General features: G+C 46.3%; 1 protein-coding gene across 5 annotated transcripts in view; it reads right to left on the reverse strand.

Annotated features, from left to right (window-relative positions):
• LOC119962848 (mannosylglucosyl-3-phosphoglycerate phosphatase-like) overlaps positions 1-21,366 on the reverse strand; it is a 99,174-nt gene that overhangs the window by 59,211 nt on the left and 18,597 nt on the right. For 4 of the 5 annotated variants that reach the window (XM_038791014.1, XM_038791012.1, XM_038791013.1 and 1 more), the window contains exons 3-4: positions 16,197-16,780; positions 7,446-7,593 (exon numbers count right to left, since the gene is read on the reverse strand). In XM_038791014.1, coding sequence (XP_038646942.1) covers positions 7,446-7,593; positions 16,197-16,780 — 732 coding nt within the window. Of the gene's footprint in view, positions 1-7,445; positions 7,594-16,196; positions 16,797-21,366 lie in introns of all 5 variants that reach the window. The other variant, XM_038791016.1, reaches the window with a different exon arrangement.

Consider the following 21,366-nt stretch of genomic DNA (forward strand, 5'->3'; position numbering starts at 1 on the left):
CACGATCTGAACATTCAGGGAGTAGAATCCCTTCCTGTTAATATAGGGCACTCCTTGATGCTCCGGTGCTCGCAGGGTGACATGCGTGTCATGAATCGCTCCGTGCTTTTCAGGCGGTGGCAGCCGTTCCTAGATTTCCTGGCAGAACGGTAGGTAAAAAGGCCAGCAGCAGCCCGGGGGGCGGGGTGTTTTGGTGGGTTGGGTTGAAGGGGCGTGTACATGTGTTCTTTGGTTATGATGGGTGTTAATCTCTTTCTTCTTTTTGTATTTAACGGGGGGGGGGGGGGGTTTGTTCTTTCTTGTTTTTATTAGTTGTTAATTTTTTAATATACTCTGTTATTGATATTTTGTGAAAATTTGAATAAAATTTTTAAAAAATAAAAAATGAATCGCTCCGTGGACCTGGGGCATCCTGTGGTGGCAAAACCTGCAGTCCAGGCATCATGGTGGGCCTGGTCCAGGTCGATGGTGATATAGTTTGATGCCCGGGCGTACAGAGCATCCCTCACCTTCCGGATGCATCTGTGGGTGGATGGCTGTGAGATGCCACACAGGTCCCCAATCAAGCCATGATATGACCCGGTGGCATAGATGTTGAGGACTGCAATGACCTTCATGGCCATCGGGAGCGGGTGTCCTCTTCCTCCACAGGGTGCCATGTCAGTGAAGCTGCGGCACGGATTCTCCGTTAGCCAACGCAGAAATTGGGAAGGGCGATTGGGTGGAGAATCGGTTTTGACGGCGAAATTGCGGCAAGCGCCGCTTTGACGCCAAATCGCAATTCTCTAACACCTCAACAGTGCCATCAATGCATTACAGAACACACGTACAGTAGACACTGTTTGCATATAATTAGTGGGCCCGACTCAGTATTCTCCATGATTCTCCTCCTCAGATGGGCTGAGTTCCCGATGGCGCAATTCCATTGTGCTTTTAAAAATCGTGAAACTGGCATGGCGGCTGCGGAGGGAGAGAGAGGGGGTACGGAAGATGTCCAACATAGTCTGCTGATAGTTGTGCCATTGGCCGGAGGGCTTCTGCCAGGGCCGGGGGATGTAATGTGGTGTGACCAGAAGGTGGGCTGTGACGGGCACGGAACACCATTGCTGCAATCGGCAAGGCAGCCATGCAGCTGCGCACACCGCTAATAGCCCACTTAGAACTTAGTGACATTGTCATATAGTGTCCCTCCAGGGCACCCTCCCCTAGGTGCCCTCTGGCCCCAGCTGACGCATCTGCTGAAGGCATGCTCCAGCACAATCAGTGCCATCTTGTTGGCTGGGTAAGTGTGTGGGGGGATTATAATATGCACACACAGCTGCAGCTTGTCAGCCTCCCAAGTGGCAATCACAGACCCGGCGAATCCCACACCGTTTTTTATTAGAATAGATTGTGGTCCACGTGGCACTGGTGCTAGCCCCTCAATAGTAGCAGAATTAGTCCAGGTGTGGTGGCAGATTTTCTGTCGTGAAAGTCACGAATTCTGCGTTGGCATCAACACTTAGGGCGGGGTTCTCCACTTGCCGACACTGAAATAGTATTCAGCATTTGGGTGGAGAATCCCTTTTGACACCGAAATCGGGGGCGACGCCTGTTTTCAGATGCTCCACCCACTCCAAAATGGCGTCATCGGTGAGTATGCTGCATGCCGTTGGGATAGACTCAGGACGTCACCTAAAGGCCCTCCTCTGATACTCTTCCCCCGATGGGCTGACTTCCCAACGGCATGGGATGCGTGTGTTCTGAGTTTTTGTCAACATTGCGCGGTGGCTGCGGGTTGTGTCAGGGGCCCCCAAACCCCAGACCTCTGCCAGCAACATTAGGGAGGCTATGCTCAGCCTGTGTTCATCCAGACACTTACCCATTGGCTGCATGAAAGTTCTCAGTGGTGAAGCCCTGCTTTTTAGTGTTTGATGGTTGGCAGCTGCCTCTATGGTGCTGGCGTTCCCAGAGTACTTTTCAGGCATCAAATGTTGCTGGACATGCAGTGCATTAACAACCTCTGAGACATGGCACCTGGGCCTTCGAGGAGCGTAAGAGTTCAGGAGCGTGAAGTGCTCTCACAACTATCAAGGTTAATCACTCATTTGAAATACCGGCTACCATCAGCTGATGAATCAGCACTTCTCCATGTTGAACACCAACTGGAGGAAGCACTGAGGATGGCAAGGGCGCAGAATATGCTCTGGGTGGGGGACTTCAATGTCCAACACCAAGAGTGGCTTGGTGGTACCACCACAGACTGAGCTGGGCAGGTCCTTAAGGACATAGCTGCTAGACTGAGACTGCAGCAGGTGGTGAGGGAACCAACAAGAGGGAAAAACATACTTGACCTCATCCTCACCAGTCTGCCTGCTGCAGATGCATCTGTCCATGACAGTATCAGTAGGTGACCACCACACAGTCCTCATGGAGATAAAGTCCCATCTTCACATTGAGGATACCCTCCATCGTGTTGTGTGGCACTATCACCGTGCTAAATGGGATAGATTTCAAATGGATCTAGCCACTCAAGACTGGGCATCCATGAGGCGCTGTGGGCCACATGCACAGACTCAAAAACAGCTTCTTCCCCGTTGTTACCAGACTCCTAAACGACCCTCTTACGGACTGACCTCATTAACACTACACCCTTGCATCCTTCATCCGATGCCAATGTTTATGTAGTTACATTGTGTGGCCCTATTATGTATTTTTCTTTTCTTTTCATGTAGTTAATCATCTGTTGAGCAGGTCGCAGAAAAATACTTTTCACTGTACCTCGGTACACATGACAATAAACAAACTCCAGCAGAATTGTATTCTACCATAATCTGCAACCTCATGGCCCGGCATATCCCCCACTCTACCATTACAACCCAGCCAGGGGATCAACCTTGGTTCAATAAAGAGTGCAGGAGAGCATGGAGCAATATCAGACATGCCGAAAAATGCGGTGTCTACCTGGTGAAACTACAACCCAGGACTACTTGTGTACCAAACAGCATAAGCAGCCAGTAATAGACAGCTAAGCGATTCCACGACCAACGCATCAGATCTAAGCAGCCCACTTGTTGCTCCTCCTTCCACAAACATTCAAACCCTCCACCACTGACGAACAGTGGCAGCCTTGTGTACCATCTGCACTGCAGTAACTCAGGTTCCTTTGACAGCACCTTCCAAACCCATGACCACTACCATCTAGAAGGACAAGAGCAGATACCTGAGAAACCTCCCCACTTGGAGGTTACCCTCCAAGTCACTCACCACTCCGATTGGAAATATATAGCTGTTCCTTCACTGTCACTGGATCAAGATTCTGGAACTCCCTCCCTAACAGCATAGTGAGTGTACCAGCCAGGACTGCAGCGGTTCAAGAAGGCAACTCACCACCACCTTCTGAAGGGCAACTAGGGTTGGGCAATAGATGCTGGCCTAACATCCCATAAATGAAGTTTAAAAAATCTGAATCTGCTGATCCCACAGAATTTATGCTACCACCCCTGCCAATCCTACGGGATAGGGTGGAGGTGTGGGCTTAGGTAGTGTGCTCTTTCCAGGGGCCAGTGCAGACTCAATGGGCCGAGTGGCCTCCTTATGCACTGTAAATTCTATGAAGTTACACCTATCTTTGTGAGACATATTGCTTTGAAGGTGGTTTCTTTGCACATGAGTAATGAACTGTGCCCACAGGAGTTGAATTTGAAGTGTGGTATTTACTGTTGGCAGCCTCAACTTCAGTAGCTCGGAACTCCAAAAGCGATAGTGATCTTACTAGCTCACACAGCTCTGACACTTTCTGTCTTTCTTAAGTAATTTTCAGCTCTGTTGACTAGAGAGACAACCTTGATTATTTGTTTTGATTTCCTGTTCAACATCATCAAAGTCACATTTGGTTGCTCATTGCCTTAATTGTGTGATTGTCTCATTTGCTTCTTGCTTAATCTGTCAGAAGACAATTGTTTCGAATGTTGCATTTTTTTGGGGTGTGAAATAGGTTGTTAGTGCATTTTCTGCGGTGTCACAGGGCGCTATTTACCGGCAGTGCCCACCCTAACGGGACATGGCCGGTAGATCCCGGGAGAGGTCACTTCCAGGATTCCTGATGGTCATTACGTCTCGCATCTGGATCCTGCGCACAATTGGCGTGACACAGACTTGTAGAGTTAAGTGAGTTTGAAAGCTTATTTAACTCTGCCGATGCCAGATCGAACTGGCATTGGGGATCTAATGGCCTTGCCAAGGAGATCCCAGCTGGGTGCCGTTTAGCACTGGTCCCCACAAACAGCGGGGGGGGGGGGGGGGAGGGGGGGTCTCACAGGTGATCGTAGGTCCCAGGGTGGCTGAAATATGGGCAGGTTGGCACTGCTAATGCCACATGGGAACCTTGACACTGCCAGTGCCACCTGGGCACCCTGGCAATGCCACCTGTTTTCCAGCCTGGCACTGCTGTGCTGCCAGAACTGCCAGGGTGCCAGGCTGTAAGTGGTCAGGTGGAATTTTGCGCACGGTGGGGATCAGGCCCGGGAGCCCTGCCCGGATGAGGTGGGGAGCGGGGGGCTTAAGGACCCCCAACAGGTGGGTTGGGCATTGAGGGGTTGAGAGATCGGGTCCTGCACTGACGAGTGGAGCTTCTAAATGCAGGAAATGACGGTAAGTGCGGCCTCGACGGGACGTTCCGCGTTGAGCCCGGGAAAAAAAGTGTGCCTTAGATAGTAGGTCATTCCCGCGGTACAAGTGCCGGAAACGACCCCACTGATCCTACCAAGAATGGACTCTTTTTTTTTTTTGCGCCCATAGTCATTTTGCTGAGGTGTAAGTGTTTCAAAATAATTTATAATTCTTCACCTCCATGGTGAAGGCCTTTTTTTGGCATCTGCGATTGTAAAATCTGCCAACGTGCCTTTGAAACACTGCAACTACGACTGCCAACGTGGGATACAGATGACGTCTTCAAACGCATATCAAAAGACGGTAGATTGGACATAGACAATGATACAATCATCAGCAATGCAATGATGGTACTTCTCTGTAATAATTAGTGATTTTATTTGATTGGATGGTTATTTTGACAAGATCGGATTGTGTATATGTGTCGTGTGCAAGCTTTCCTGTTGCTAAACCTAAGCTGGAATGTCTGTTGTTTGTATCTAACACAGCTTCAATGTGTCCCTCAATCTCCAATTTAAAATGCTTTTTACAAAAAGTAGACAAAAACTTCCAAAAATGTCATATGTGAAAATAATGTTTCTGATTTTTCACTATCTTGTTCAGAATTAGAACTGCACAAGTTGTTAAACATGGATCTTTTATTATTTCTCCTCACAGACTGTCTCTGCTGATACAAGTGTCTATGGTAGCCTCAAGTGGACAAATGTTCTAACCCAGATAGACTGAATAGGAAGGACCTCTTTCTGTTAGCAGAGAGATCAATAACTGAGACCCATAGATTCAAAGTAATTTGTAGAACGATCAGAGAGGAATTGTGGAGCAGTTTTTACACCCAGAGAATGCTGGGGGTCTGGAATTTACTACCTTAAAGAGGGGTAGAGGAAGAAACAATTATTACATTGAAAAAACAGTTGGTTATGCAATTTAACATCAGGAGTGCATTTTTATAACGTGCATTGCTAATTCAGACTAGTATAAAAGTTCTTTTTCCGGGTTTGGTACGTTTCAGCGTAGCCCATTTGTCGTAGCTGATTCGGCGTGGCCGATTCGGCGTCAGGGAAATAATTGGACTATTCGGCGCAGCCATTTAGGTGCCAGGACATTTCGACGTCATCAGCATCTCTATATTTAAAATATTTAAACTGTCTTTAAAATTTTGCAAATACTGTATTATAAAAAACAATTAATTAAAAAACCTAGTAAAGCTATTTAATCTTAGAAATTACTTCTTCATTTCGTAATTATGAGCAATACCCCTCAGGAATTCAATAGGATCTAATGATTCAACTTCCAATATGACTTTTTTGATCCGTTCATCAGCATCTCTATATTCTTTTAGCTTTTTGGGGGGCGGATATCCAGCTGTCAACTTTTCGAGAAATGCATCACGTCCTTTCTGAACTTTCCGTAAGGCATCAATAAATTTCCAGATTGAAGGATGATGCATTCCTAGCTCATATTGCAAACGTCGATTGGCAGCTTCGGCGTGATTGTTGGTGCGATCTTCATTATTTAGAGTTTGCTCATAAAGGTTCCATATCTCGGGAGCGAAAAGAGGGGTCATCCTTGCATTTCGACGCCTATTCAGTCGTCCAATATAAGTATCCTCAAACCAATGGAACAAGGCTATTAGTTCATCAGGAAGAACTGCTGCTAATGTATCCATGTATTCATCCATCTTTTCTAATGGAACGAAGGCGAGTGCTATAATCATTTTAGCCCATAACGCAAAGTCAGAATCGGTTTTATAGCGATTAGATAAACCCCATGAAATAAGATGTCTGTGCATGTTTTGGGCTTGATGGAAAAAGCATCCCTTAATGCAAACGGTGGGAAATGCATCTTGCAGAGCATGAATGGCAGCTTGTTCAAAGTCACAAATTATAGAAGTCGGTCTCAAATTAGGTTCGATGGTTTTAAGTAACTCAAATAAACGAAAATAAGTTACTCTTTGTTTGTTAGGAAGCAGAGCATAAACTATAGGATTAACTCCATCACGCTTCTTAGCCGATATAACATACACCTGATGAAAAAGACTAGGCGCAATAGTGAAAGTCCCGTCAACAAACCAAATTTCTGAGTAGACTAAATGTTGCAGCCAGCTTATTCTTCCAAATACTAATATGCTATTATTGGACTATTTAGCAATTAGAACTATTACGACTAGAATAGCTCATTTGAACGAGAGAGAGAGAGAGAAGCTGCACTGAAGGAAATCACTGAAGGAAGCTGCACTGAAGCTTATAATTGGACAATTTGGCAATTAGAATAGCTCATTTGAACGAGAGAGAGAGCTAATTAGAACTGGACTATTTGGCAAAAAACGACTATAACGACTAATTTGACGCCGAAACGTCCCTCCGCCGAAAAATTCCTCCGTCGAATCAGCCACGCCGAACTGGCCACGCCGAAACGTCCCATTCCCTCCTTTTCCAGCCACTGTAAACCATAAAGCATTTGGCGCCTTTGATTCTACTTGAAACTTGAAATGTTAGTGATCCATACCCATGCACCTCAGCACAGATAAAACCGTTCTATAGCCTCATAAAATGGCATTACCGATGTTGAGGAGCTGGGAAAAGAAAATCCAACTTTAAGTGAGATTTACCAGAAGACGTAGGAGCAAATGTATGCATTCAGCCCATCGAGTCTGCTCTGCCATTCAATCTGATATAACCCTCAACCCCACTTTCCTGCCTTATTCCCATAACCCTTGATTCCCTTACTGATTTGTGCTTATTTTAAATTGTTTCTATTATATTATTCTAAATAAAGGTAGTTGCAGAAAAATATACCTGAATTGAGTAATGCCACATCAGCATGAGTAGCTTCAAGCATGGCATTGGTAACAAGATTCCCGAGACTACTCTCTGATTTCCTTACAGTGGTAAAACGTCCATCCAGTTCTACCTCTATCTGACATAGCACTTCTCCTAATAGGTGCTGCATTGGTTAAAAAAAAAGTATGTGACAAATTAAGATTTCATATTTGTTTTGTTTATGGCTAATACCCTAGTAAATTGACAACTGGCACTTACACCAAAACAAATCTTAGTTCATATTAATATGTCCATTAATTCTAATAACTGTAAATTAGCCCAAAACCCTCTGAAAATGGGGCTATGTCCCCACGCCAGCGGGAAAACCAGCGCCAACAACTCTGGCGTCAATGGCCCCCTAAGGTGAGGAATTCTCACCTTTCTAGGAGGCTAGGTTGCCGCGGGAGTCATACCCGCCGCTCCAGCCGGTGCCAAAGGGCGGCATGTGTTAGCGCATGCGCGGAACGGCCGGCGTGATCTCGTGCATGCGTGAATCGGCCGGCGTATTCCACGCATGCGCTGGGGTTCCCTTCTCCACGCCAGCCCCCAGGCAATATGGCGGAATCCTACAAGGGCTCGGCGCGGAGGAAAGATGGCCCACCACAAAACCAGCCGGCCCACAGATCGGTAGGCCCCGATCGCGGGCCAGGCCACCGTGGGGGCCCCCTGATGGTCAGATACCCCCACGCCCCCCACAAATGGACACCACTCGACCTGTCGAGGCCCAGAGAATCGCCGGGGGGGGACCGCTGTCAACGGCCACCGACCGGCGTGGCAGGAATCCTGCCAGCCCCCCAAAAACGGTGCTGGAGAATAGGGCAGCCGGCGTCGGGGAAGGATTCGCACCACCCCCCGGGGATTCTCTGACACGGCGCAGGGTCGGAGAATCCCGGCCCTTGTTTCAGAGATGCTCATAATGGGAACCACAGTCAAAGTTGAATAATCCTCGACTGAATCAGAGAGTTTTCTACCAGTAAGTTGGTGGCAATGTCAAAATGCTCAACAAGCCATCTAACAATTTAGAGCTTGAAGACAGGTTTATTAAGAACTTTGGGTCCTAAGAGATGAATCATAATTTATGATGTCAAATAATATGACATAAATTTACTGTAGGTGGTAGTTTCCACTCAAAAACAACCTTCCCAGGTAGGTCAAAAACATTTTTCACAGCATGTATTCGCTGCATAGGTCTTGTGGTGCACTGGGTAGCACCCCCTGCCTCTGAGCAGGAAACTCCAGCTTCAACTCCTACTTAAGGACTTGATGGAAGGTGTATTTATAATGTGCCAAACAGATTGAGTATCAACTTATAAATCCTTCCAACATGTGCCACTGGCAGACGGTAAGGGCAGGAGAGATTCCTAGTCATCCATGTGATGGGAAAGAAAATGGAGCTTCTATCATCACTATTCCTAACCCAAGGTTACAACATGCATGTAAAAGTGTATGGTGCCACAGCAACTTAGGACTCCTTGGTGGGCTAGTTGACTCAGTTGTCTGGATGGTTGGTGTGGATCAGATCAGTGCCACCAGCAATGGGGTTTGATACCTTTTCCGGCTGGGATGGATTCAGTACATGATTCTTTGTCCTATGCATACTGGAGGCTGTAGTGCTGTTGGTTGTACCTGTCTGGCCGAGAACTCTACTGAAGATTCTCTACTGTAATAACCCTCATGAGATTCATGGGACACCCTGATTGATCTCCCATGGGACTCATGGAATATGAGCTCTCCCACTAGTGGGTGGAGGCCCATCAGCTGGGGCTTGACAAGATCGCCTCATAAATGCTGGCTAGGGGTAGCACAGTGGGGCAATGGTGAGGACTGGTGCCTCACGGTACCGAGGTCCCAGGTCGATCCTGGCTCTGAGTCACTGTCCGTGTGGAGTTTGCACATTCCCCCTGTGTTTACGTGGGTTTCGTCCCCACAACCCAAAGATGAGCAGGATAGGTGGATTGATCAAGCTAATTTGCCCCTTAATTCTATGAAAAAATGGATTGGATACTCTAAATTTATTAAAAAATAAAAATTAAAAAGTAAGTAAATAAATGCTGGCTTGACTGGGCCGGCATGAGCAGGAGTCCCAATTTGGACCTTGGGAATGTAAGCCACATTGTGGCCTCTACTTTTGTAGTCCAATGAAACTTCTTTTGGATTTACCTTCTCCAGCCTCCTGAGCTTTTACACCCATGTACTGTCAGGAGGCTCTATTGGCCCAGAGAAACCTCTGTAGTCAGGCTGACCTAATAGAGCCACGGCCACCTTTGGCAAAAAGACAAGAGCAGTAATACTTCACTGAAGTTGTTGCAAGAACATTTTAATATTCGCCCATGCAATTGATGTAATGTGGTGAAGTGCCTCATTAGTTACCCCAAATCATTCCTACCACTGGATGACAATGCAGTAATGTGGTGAATGTAATTTAGTAATTCACACTGTATTTACCAATACTATTGTAAGCGCAGTAGCGTTATCCGACCACTAGGGGGAGTAGCTCTGGGAATGCTCAGGAGTTTGTACAGGGCTCCACCCTTGGCTCCGCCCATGACTCCTCCCCCTAGACTGCTGTATAAATAACTGTGTCCAGAGCCAGCCTGCAGATCATCAAGAGTTCAACAGGTAACAGGCTGGCTCTGTAGTAAGTAGATTAAAACCACTGTTCATTCCTAAAGCACGTGTCTCGTGAATTTCCGCAGTTGTTCCTAAGTCTTGGGCCCCCTTTTCCAGCAGTCGTTGGCGCACATAATTAGACCCGAGGCCCGCTACTAAAACATCGTGTACAGCAAGTTCTCTATGTTCAGCCGGTAACCGCTTGATAGTTACAGTCATTAGATAGATTATTGAGCTCTCTTAAAAATTCGGCGAGTGGGGCAGCACGGTGGCCTAGTGGTTAGCACAACTGCCTCACGGCGCTGAGGTCCCAGGTTCGATCCAGGCTCTGGGTCACTGTCCGTGTGGAGTTTGCACGTTCTCCCCGTGTCTGCGTGGGTTTCGCCCCCACAACCCAAAAATGTGCAGAGTAGGTGGATTGGACACGCTAAATTGCCCCTTAATTGGAAAAAATAATTGGGTAATCTAAATTTATTAAAAAAAAAAAATTCGGCGCGTGATTCTCAAACAGTCAGGATCAATCATGGAATCAGCCCTCAAGCCTGGACGCCTAGAACTCGACCCACAGGATGCAGAGGCAAAAGAAATCTTCTCCCACTGGTTGCGGTGCTTTAAGGCCTACCTGGAAGAAGCGAGCACAGCCGAAACAACAGAGGAACAGAAGTTAAGTCTACTGCACGCGAGGGTGAGCCACAGAATCTCTACGCAACTAAACTCGGCCGGTTCATATACTGCAGCGCTAGCGATACTCGATAAGGTGTATGTAAGGCCCATTAACGAAGTTTACGCCGCCATGTGTTCACGACTCGCCACCAGCGGCCTACAGAATCACTCGCCGAATTTTAAGAGAGCTCAATAATCTATCTAATGACTGTAACTATCAAGCGGTTACCGCGGCTGAACATAGAGAACTTGCTGTACGCAATGTTTTTGTAGCGGGCCTCAGGTCTAATTATGCACGCCAACGACTGCTGGAAAAGGGGGCCCAAGACTTAGAAACAACTGCGGAAATTGCTACCACGATGGAGGTCTCCTTCCGCAGCCTCACCTCGTTCCCCGCGGACCCCGTGACCCAATCATGGGCCCCCGACCAGCGACTCCCCCAGGCTTGTGCCACGCGGCCGCCCAGCCACCATGCTGCCCCAGCCAGCCACTATGCTGCTCCAGCCAGCCACGATGCTGCTCCAACCTGCCTTTCTCCAACGAGGAGGTAAAAGCGGTCACCACGGACTGCCCGATCTGTGCGGAGTGCAAATCGCACTTCTATAGACCAGACAGGGCCCACCTGGTCAAGGCTTCTAGGCCCTTTGAACGCCTCGCGATTGATTTCAAAGGGCCACTCCCATCAACTAATAAGAACGTTTACTTTCTAAACGTCGTAGATGAGTTCTCCCCTTTCCCATTTGCTATCCCGTGCCCGTCATGACCTCCCACACAGTTATTAGGGCCCTGCATAGTATCTTCACCCTGTTTGGTTTCCCCAGCTATGTACACAGCGACCGGGGTTCATCCTTCATGAGCGACGAGCTGCGTCAGTACCTGCTCGACAAGGGCATTGCCTCGAGCAGGACTACCAGCTACAACCCCAGGGGGAACGGGCAGGTGGAGACGGAGAACGCGACGGTCTGGAAGACCGTCCTACTGACCCTCCGGTCTAGAAAGCTCCAAGTCTCCCAGTGGCAGGAAGTCCTCCCAGACGCGCTCCACGCTATTAGGTCCCTCTTATGCACAGCGACCAATCAGCGACCCTCGCGAGAGGCTCTTCATTTTTTCCAGGGGCACTACCACGGGGGTCTCACTTCCAGCATGGCTGAGGACACCGGGCCCGGTACTCCTGAGGAAACATGTCAGGGAACACAAAACCGACCCCCTTGTTGAGAAGGTGCGCCTGCTCCACTCCAACCCCCAGTATGCCTTCGTTGAGTTCCCTGACGGCCGCCAGGACACAGTATCCCTCCGGGATCTGGCACCCGCCGGATCCAGTGCCCCCTCTACCCCCACAGAAGGACCCCTCACCCTACACCCCATGCTGCCGCCCCCTTGCACTCCCGAGCCCACGAGCTCGCTCCACCAGTTCCGTGCACCCGCGCCGGCCAGCCCCCAGTCCGGGCCCGGTCGAACCAGAAGAGTATGAAGCTCGGACACAACCCTCCCTGGAGTCCACCATTGTACCCCAGCACACAACACCCATCCAGCCACCGCAAGAGGCTGCAACCCCGGTGCTCCGCAGATCACAGCGGACAGTTCGTCCACCGGACAGACTTACTTTGTAGACCACCACCCCCGCCGGAATTGATTTTTTTTGCAGGGGGTGAATGTAACTTAGTAATTCACACTGTATTTACCAATAGTATTGTAAGCGCAGTAGCGTTATCCGACCACTAGGGGGAGTAACTCTGGGAATGCTCAGGAGTTTGTACAGGGCTCCACCCTTGGCTCCGCCCACGACTCCTCCTCCTAAACTGCTGTATAAATAACCGTTTCCACAGCCAGCCTGCAGATCATCGAGAGTTCAACGGGTAACAGGCTAGCTCTGTAGTAAGTAGATTAAAACCACTGTTCATATCCTAAAGCACGTGTCTCGTGAATTGATGGTTCCATCAAGTATACCCTTAATTAGTTATTTACATATCTATTTTAAAAATGGTAGCAGCAGATACAGGAGTATCTATTTGGTGCAAAGGGTTTTATGAAAAGTTGGCCGGGATTCTTCGCCCCACCACGCCACATTTCTGCCCCGAACGGCTGGCGGGATTCTCCGTTATGCCAGCCGGTCAATGGGGTTTCCCATTGTGGCGCAGCCCCACGCCGTCGGGAAACCCCCAGGCGCCAGCATAATGGAGAATCATGCAGACGGAGAATCCCGGCCAATATTCTTCTGTGAACATAATGTAATTTCCACGGAGTGCAAATCAACAGCAGATTGCCACTCCATAGCGACTTAAATTGTAAAGCATCTGTCTCGTATGACCTTCCTGACTCAGGTTGAGTGAGACTGATGAAATGCAGCGCATCCACGGCTCTAGTGTGAAGTGTAAAACGAGCAAAGGAGATCACAGCCTTTTTCACAGCACTAAAGCCATAAAGAAGGTGAGTTTAAAGGTCCCATTGAAATGGAGAAGGTAAGTTTCAGGTCGGGTCGTGGGGAATGGCGGCACGGTGGCGCAGTGGTTAGCACTGGTGCCTCACAGCTCCAGGGTCCCGGGTTCAATTCCAGCCTTGGGTGACTGTTTATGTGGAGTTTTCACTTTCTCCCGTGTCTGCGTGGGTTTCCTCCGGGTGCTCCAGTTTCCTCCCACAGTCTAAAGATGTGCAGGTTAGGTGGATTAGCCATGCTAAATTGCCCCTTAGTGTTCAAAAGGTTACGTGGGGCTACTGGGATGGGATGGAGGCGTGGGCTTAAGTAGGGTGCTCTTTCCAAGGGCTGGTGCAGACTGGATGGGCCTAATGGCCTGCTACTGCACTGTAAATTCTATGATTTTATGGGGGGGTGCATTGTTGACCTAGTTTGGTGAGGGATTTGGGGTGCCTAGTTGGGAGATGTTGGGGAGGGTCCCCTCGGGGGATGGGGGTATGGGGTGTACTGTGCGGGGCTCGGTCTGGGTGTTTAATATTGTTACTCTGATGTTAGAAGTTCATTTATCCTTTTTAACTCTTTCAGAGTAATAGAGTAAACTAGCAGAACCATTCAAATGATTTAAATCACTTTGTTGGATGGTTCCCAGCCCAGCGTGATTGTCCAGGGGAAGTTAGCCCGCTCTATTAGGTCCCGCCCCACGAACATGACGCTGTGAGCCAAGGCGCAAAGTTTATTCTGCACAGAGTACAGCAAAATGTGGCACGAAAAGCCGGCTGTGTAGCTAGTGAGCCACATACTGCTTTTCTCACCTCAGCTAGCACTCTGTGCAAATAATGGAAAATTCTGGCCATAGAAATGCAGAACAGGCTTTAGACAGAGAGCCATGCTTTAGCTGATGGGGCTTGATAATTATCTTCAGAATCTCTGGGGTAGGAAGCAGAAATCAGTCAGAAAATACTCACTGCTTTAGTTCCAAAGAATGTTTTTTGGACAAACTATATTCCAGCATTATGTGAGTGTATTCAGGAAAGGAACTGTGGGGTGGAGGGGGGATACATCTAAAAAAATCATATTATTCAAACAGTGATTTCAACACAGGTTGTACCAGGGATATAAATTAAGATACCTGTAATAATTTAAAGTTTTCGATTAAATAAAGCCTCTGCACTTCCTTTATCAAAGCAACAAACGTATGGAGCAAATCAGTACTTTTCCAAAAATTGTGACAACAGAAATCAATATTTGTAAGTAGGAAGGGCTGAGTTTTGCAAGGCCTGCAGGAATGGGCTGAGAGGAGAGGGGCAGAAAAATTAGGAGAGAAGGCGAGGGACGGTGACACGTGTCATTCTGCCAGCAGAGGGAAGATAGAGGATCACCCTTTCCACCCTGCCCTGAGGCCAATTGTGTTACTTTAGTGGCTAATTAACAGCCTCCTCCCAGTCACAGGCATTTTTACCAGCGATGGGTGGACTTTCTGGTGCATGGGGAGACTGCCTGATAAACTCTGGTGGCTTTCCAGTGGGCTTGGGGTTCTTCTGATCAGGCACCTGCGGCCCACAGAGAGACCCCCATGTGGCAATGGTAGCCCCCATGCAACATACACCCTCTGCCCTCACGAATCACAAACTCCACCCCATCCCCATCCTCTGAATGGCCCTAACAAACTCCGACTCCACTAACCTTATTCAGGAGAGCAGTGTCCATGCTGCTTCTCTTAGCTGGGTACAATCCGAACTATAACTAATGCTCCCAGTTGCACCGCTGGGACTGAAGAACTGCTGGCCTCAGATTGGTTGGCAGTTCTTAGAGGCCAAATCTTTTCTCTTCAAGGGACAGGAATACAGATGGCAGTTTAATTGCCATAGAATCTAACTGGGGCTCCCCAAATGGCTGAGTTGGGATTTCTCCCCCTCACTCTGCTTTCCAACCATTGTCAGGGCCACCACTGCCCTGACAAAATTCAACCTGAAATGTGCATCTTACCCAAGATTTTTAACAATGCATAGATATAAATCTGCTGGCATCTTTTAAGAATCAAATCACCCAACTCTGACCCCAAGGGTACCCTGTCCTAGTGGCTCAGAAGTAATCAAATCATACACATCGCTGAGCAATCAAGGGAAAAGGAAAATTCATCTCCGATATAGCCTCTTCCAGCAGGTCAACTCCAAAGTCAAATTCATGATTTTCTGTAAACAAATGTACTGATGCATTTCTGGTATTGTCAGTTACTCAGGTTTATCAAAAGGGCATTTGTCTCAGTAACTTAGCTTGCTATAAAATCTGACATTTTATCAATAATTTGAGGGGAACTATAAGCAAGGGAAATAAAATATGTAGTCAAGATTGAAGATCTTTTTTCAGGAGAAGGTGAAGCTTAATAGTTTACCATAAGACTTAGTTTACTATATGTGCTTTTTAAACCTTCTCCAATCCAAGTAAACCATAATTAACCCTTTGCTTCCCATCACTCAAACAACTTTGCGTCCTTGCAACACTTTTGTTTGTAACGAGCACCTGTTTTCTTTCACAAAAGACATTTTCTCTTTTAATTACATAGAATTTGGCTTCAGAATTTGCACTTATTTTATCATCGCCATGTAGAATTTTTCTTTAGTGGATCATGGCTGGGATTTACCAGCCATATGTTTTTTTGGTGATGGAGGCAGCCCACGGGAGGGATTTTCTGGTCCCGCCGCTGTCAATGGGATTTCCAGTTGACTGCACCCAACGTTGCCGGGAAACCCATGCGTCATCGGTGGAACCGAAATAACCTGCAGGCATGAACAGCCGGTAAATGCGGCCTACAGTTTCTAATTTTGTCTGGTAAAATGCCTCTTTCACGTTGGAACTTAGCATGTAGATGTTTTGCATCAGAGTGTTTTGTATTATCCATTAACACTGATCCATTAACTGAACACTAACAAAGATAGCTATAAGATACAAGATTGAAGTATGTTCCAGCAAGTCCTTTCAATATTTTAATAAATAGATGAAATTAAAGTATATCATTAAAATAATTAAACTGTGCAACATACCTCCAGATTAAAAGCAAACTCTTGCACAATGCTGTTCACAAAGGTGTCCTCTTCCAAATCTTTTGTAATATCTATCTTCTGTGTGCTGTACTTGTAATTATTCTCACCAGTTCTTGTGATCTCAATTTTAGTAAGGCTTCTAAAATCTGATCCACTTTTTATAATAAGAGTGCCATTAACCTCTTTGGTGCCATAGTCATGATCGTGACCTCCTAAAATCAGGTCCAATCCATCAACGTTCCTTGCGAGCCTAATATCATTACTCCATTTCATGTGTGTCAAAGCAATGAGGAGTTCTGCACCTTTGGATCGAAGATCTTGAGAAAGTTGATTAGCAGCAATGACATAATCAATAAAGTTCACACTTGACTTATCGATAGTTGCTAAAGTATCAATCCATTCTTCTTCCACTAAGCCCATCAAGCCAATTTTTACACCATTCCATTCGATTATCTTGCTTCCTATGCCATGTCCTAGTGGCTCAGAAGTAATCAAATCATACACATTGCTGAGTAACCAAGGGAAATTCATTTCCGATATAATCTCTTCCAACAAGTCAACTCCAAAGTCAAATTCATGATTTCCTGTAAACAAAATGTACTGATACATCTCTGGTATTGTCAGTTATTCAGATTTATCAAAAGGGCATTTGACTCAGTAACTTGTTACAAAATCTGACATTTTATCAATTATATGAGGGGAACACTATGCAAGGCAAATAAAAATGTAGTCAAGTATAGTCATTAGATTGAATATCTTTTTTCAGGAGAAGATGAAGCTTAATAGTTTACAATTAGATTTAATTTACTTTATATGCTTTCAACTGGTTATCAACAAATTTAGCCATTTTATTCTGGTTTGTTGCTCTTTTCCTTTCTTAAAAATATTCTAAAGTAGCTTTCAATCAAAACGGTTAGTGGCACTGCATGGCATAAGAAAAAGGGTGGTCCTCTCTGTGGATGATAAAATGGCCATCACTAGAAATTAAAAGTTATCAGTTCATGAAAGTAATTGCAAAATTATTGCTTTATTTAAAACTTTGATCCACCTAATTGCCTTAGGTTGTCAATTAGACTATTGACAAGTTTCAAATGGACAATTGCACCAATGAAACTCACCTAATAAAATTATTGAAAAATAGAAATTTATTCTAACCCAGTGGTTCCCAACCTGTGATCTGTGAGAGTACTGCAGGTGGTCCGTGGAAAAAAAACAATTGTGTATCTCATATACAAAGAACAAAGAAAATTACAGCACAGGAACAGGCCCTTCGACCCTCCCAGCCTGCGCCGATCCAGATCCTTTATCTAAACCTGTTGCCTATTTTCCAAGGATCTACTGCTCTCTGTTCCCCGCCCGTTCATATATCTGTCCAGATGTATCTTAAATGATGCTATCGTGCCCACCTCTACCACCTCCGCTGGCAAAGCGTTCCAGGTACCCACCACCCTCTGCGTAAAAAACTTTCCATGCACATCTCCCTTAAACTTTTCCACTCTCACCTTGAAATCGTGACCCCTTGTAATTGACACCCCCACTCTTGGAAAAAGCTTGTTGCTATCCACCCTGTCCATACCTCTCATAATTTTGTAGACCTCAATCAGGTCTCACCTCAACCTCCGTCTTTCCAATGAAAACTATCCTAATCTACTCAACCTTTCTTCATAGCTAGCACCCTCCATACCAGGCAACATCCTGGTGAACCTCCTCTGCACCCTCTCTAAAGCATCCACATCCTTCTGGTAATGTGGCGACCAGAACTGCACGCAGTATTCCAAATGTGGCCTAACCAAAGTCCTATACAACTGTAACATGACCTGCCGACTCTTGTACTCAATACCCCGTCCGATGAAGGCAAGCATGCTGTATGCCTTCTTGACCACTCTATCGACCTGCTTTGCTACCTTCAGGGTACAATGGACCTGAACTCCCAGATCTCTCTGTACATCAATTTTCCCCAGGACTCTCTCATTGACCATATAGTCTGCTCTTGAGTTAGATCTTCCAAAATGCATCACATCGCATTTGCCTGGATTGAACTCCATCTGCCATTTCTCTGCCCAACTCTCCAATCTCTCTATATTTTGTTGTATTCTCTGACAGTCCTCCTCGCTATCTGCAACTCCACCAATCTTAGTATCAAATCAATGTATCCACCAATCTTATGTATCATAATCGATGTTACATTATTATTTGTAATGTAATTTGCTTCACAAACATTTGTGTGTAGTATAATCCACAATGTATTTGTGAGTGTGCATCATAAACAATAGAACAATAGAACATTACAGCAGAAATAGTTTTGTTTTCAATACCCTGTGATAAATAAGTTTGACTCCCATCAGCCGTAGGCTATATAAAAATAATGTTCAAAATCACATGCGTACATTGTGGTTCACAAAAGCTTTTGATGACGATCTATGGTCCACAGAAAGGAAAAGGTTGGGAACCGCTGCTCTAACCATTACATTATCTAGGCATTAGTCTGCATGGAATTTTTCATGGGTAATCTTGGGCAATATAATGGCACTAAAATGCAGCTATATAAATCTTGCCTGTCCTCTTAAGCACCAGAAGTGCTTTCTCTGGGAAGTGGTACAAATAAGCCAATCACAATATCAACTTAAAACGTTCTTAAGGGGCCAGTTTCTGAATAAAGGGCAAGCCATTTAGGACTAAAATGAAGAAGAATTTCTTCTCTCAGAGGTGGTGAACCTTTGGAATTCTCTACCCAGTCGGCTGTGGAAGCTTAGTCATTGAGTATTTTCAAGATGTGGATATGCCGGCGTTGGACTGGGGTGAGCACAGAAAGAAGTCTTACAACACCAGGTTAAAGTCCAACATGTTTGTTTCAAACACTAGCTTTCGAAGCACTGCTCCTTCCTCAGATGAATCTTCACCTGAGGAAGAAGCAGTGCTCTGAAAGCTAGTGTTTGAAACAAACATTTTGGACTTTAACCTGGTGTTGAAAAGAGTATTTTCAAGGCAGAGATCAATAAGATTTCTAGATTTTACTGACACTAAGGAATATGGGGATAAATTGGTAAAATGGTGTTGAGGTCGACAATCAGCCATGATCTAGTTGGAATGGCAGCGCTGACTCGAGGGGATGAATGGCCCAGTCCTGCTTCTACATTCCTATTAAGAGTTCTTAGAATGGCAGCTGTTTTTAAATCCCTAGCTGCTATCTCTGCGGAGAGTTACCACGGTCAGGAAAAACAGCAGGGGTGGTTTTCTGCCCATGTTCACCATCAGAAAGAATGGTGACACGGGTGGAAAATTTGGAGTGAAGCCTGTTTTCTGATTTTCCATGCCCATCGCCGGTAACATCACAAGGTTCACACCCACAAAGGGTGAGAACCTCATTTTAATAGATTTCAATAAATTTTTATATCATAGCCAGCCACATGATTTCCCCCCTCACTGAATATTTAAACCTCACCGTCCTGTCCCGCCAGAGTGATAGCGTAAACCCCTCCAACTCATTTTTGTTTTATTCAGAGAGGCTCAAGATCTAGAAAGAAAAGTGGCCAGTGCAGCTGGAGAGCTATACGCCGGTTTTCAGTCTGAGCACTTTGAAAAAATATGGTAAGATTCCGCCCGGCATGGGTTTTTGGAAAAAAATTTGTTTCACTTCTTTTTATTTTTTCTTTGATTGATCAATTGGAGTGTAAGGTCTGTGTTATGGCAGCTACAAGACTTACTACTCAATATGAGTCAACGCGAATGGTATGTTACAGTGACTGAACAAGTTATTTGCATTTTCTATTACACAATAATAGTGTTGTGGCATTTACTGATTAAAATGCTTGGGTATGTCCCCATTTGAATGGAATGTATAAATAATTAGCATGAATTATATAGGTTTATAAATAGTGGGCAAGATTCTATGTTTGGTAAACTATGGGCGGGATTCTTTGTTGCCCGACGGCGAAATAGTGTTCACCAATCAGGCGGTGAATGGGCTCTGACGCCGAAATCGTGGCTGCCGCCAGTTTGACGCCGGTCAGTCATGCTCTTCTGCCTTCAAAATGGTGTAATCGTGACTCGCTCCGCATGCAGTTGAAATGCCGTTGGTGCCTCATCGGTCGGCCCATTCGCAATGCTCCGATCCCGATGGGCCGAGTTCCCGATGGCGCGGGACTCGTGTGCGCACACAAATCAAGAACCTGGCATGGCGGCTGCGGAATGTGTCCAGTGACGCCACACTCGGCTGGGATCCGTGCCGCTGCCCGGGGGCTTCTGCAAGGGCTGGGGGGACTGGTGTGGAGTGGCCAGGAGGTAGGCTGTGGGGTCATGGATGGCGGGTTGGGTCTGGGGCCCGGCAATGCTCCAGCTGTTTTTCGGCATGGGAGGCGGGTTTTTCACGCAGTGCCGGTGCTAGCACTCCCACCCCTGGATTGCCAGGGTGACCCTATTCCTCCCCTCAGGGACCCCTGTAATAGGACAACCCCCCACAGGGACCCTTGTAATAGGAGGACCCCCCACAAGGACAATATTTACTATCAGTTAACGAAAAATGAAGGGAGAAATTAGGAATCTACAGTTTAACATCAACTAACATCAAGGACAGAATGGCTAAACACATGGACAAGTATCAGCTAATCAAAGGTGAGCCAGTATGCATTTGTGAAGAGCAGGTAACCTTTGACTAATCTTGTTTAGTATTTTGAGGAGGTTACTAGCAGAGTGGATAGGGGATACATATATAGGTATTGCATATTTGGACTAATAAAAGGAATTTCAGAATTCTGACACAAGAGACAATTAGCAACATTAAAAACATGCAGAATTGGAGATAATCTTGCAACATGGATAGCTAATTGGATTGGAGATAGGAGTAGCAGGAGGGATAAAGGGAGATTGCTCTGAATGGAGGGATGTAGCAAGAAGCTTCAGTCTTTTAAGGTGTCTGATCATTTTGTGTCATGTAATTTCATCTTAATGGTTATTGATTTGCTTTTATTTGGGTATCCCATTGACAAGCAACGGGAGTAGAGAATCCTGCCACCAGTGAACTCCGCCGGGTTGGAGAATCACCGGGGGTCGGTGTGAATCACGCCCCCGCCATCCTCCAAATTCTCCATGGGACGATGCCAGCACACGCTGGCGCTCCCGCGCATGCGCCAACTCGCGCCGGCCGGCGGAGGCCCTTCGGCGTCGGTTGGCG

This window comes from Scyliorhinus canicula, chromosome 3, assembly GCF_902713615.1.
Source record: "Scyliorhinus canicula chromosome 3, sScyCan1.1, whole genome shotgun sequence".
NCBI lineage: Eukaryota > Metazoa > Chordata > Chondrichthyes > Carcharhiniformes > Scyliorhinidae > Scyliorhinus > Scyliorhinus canicula.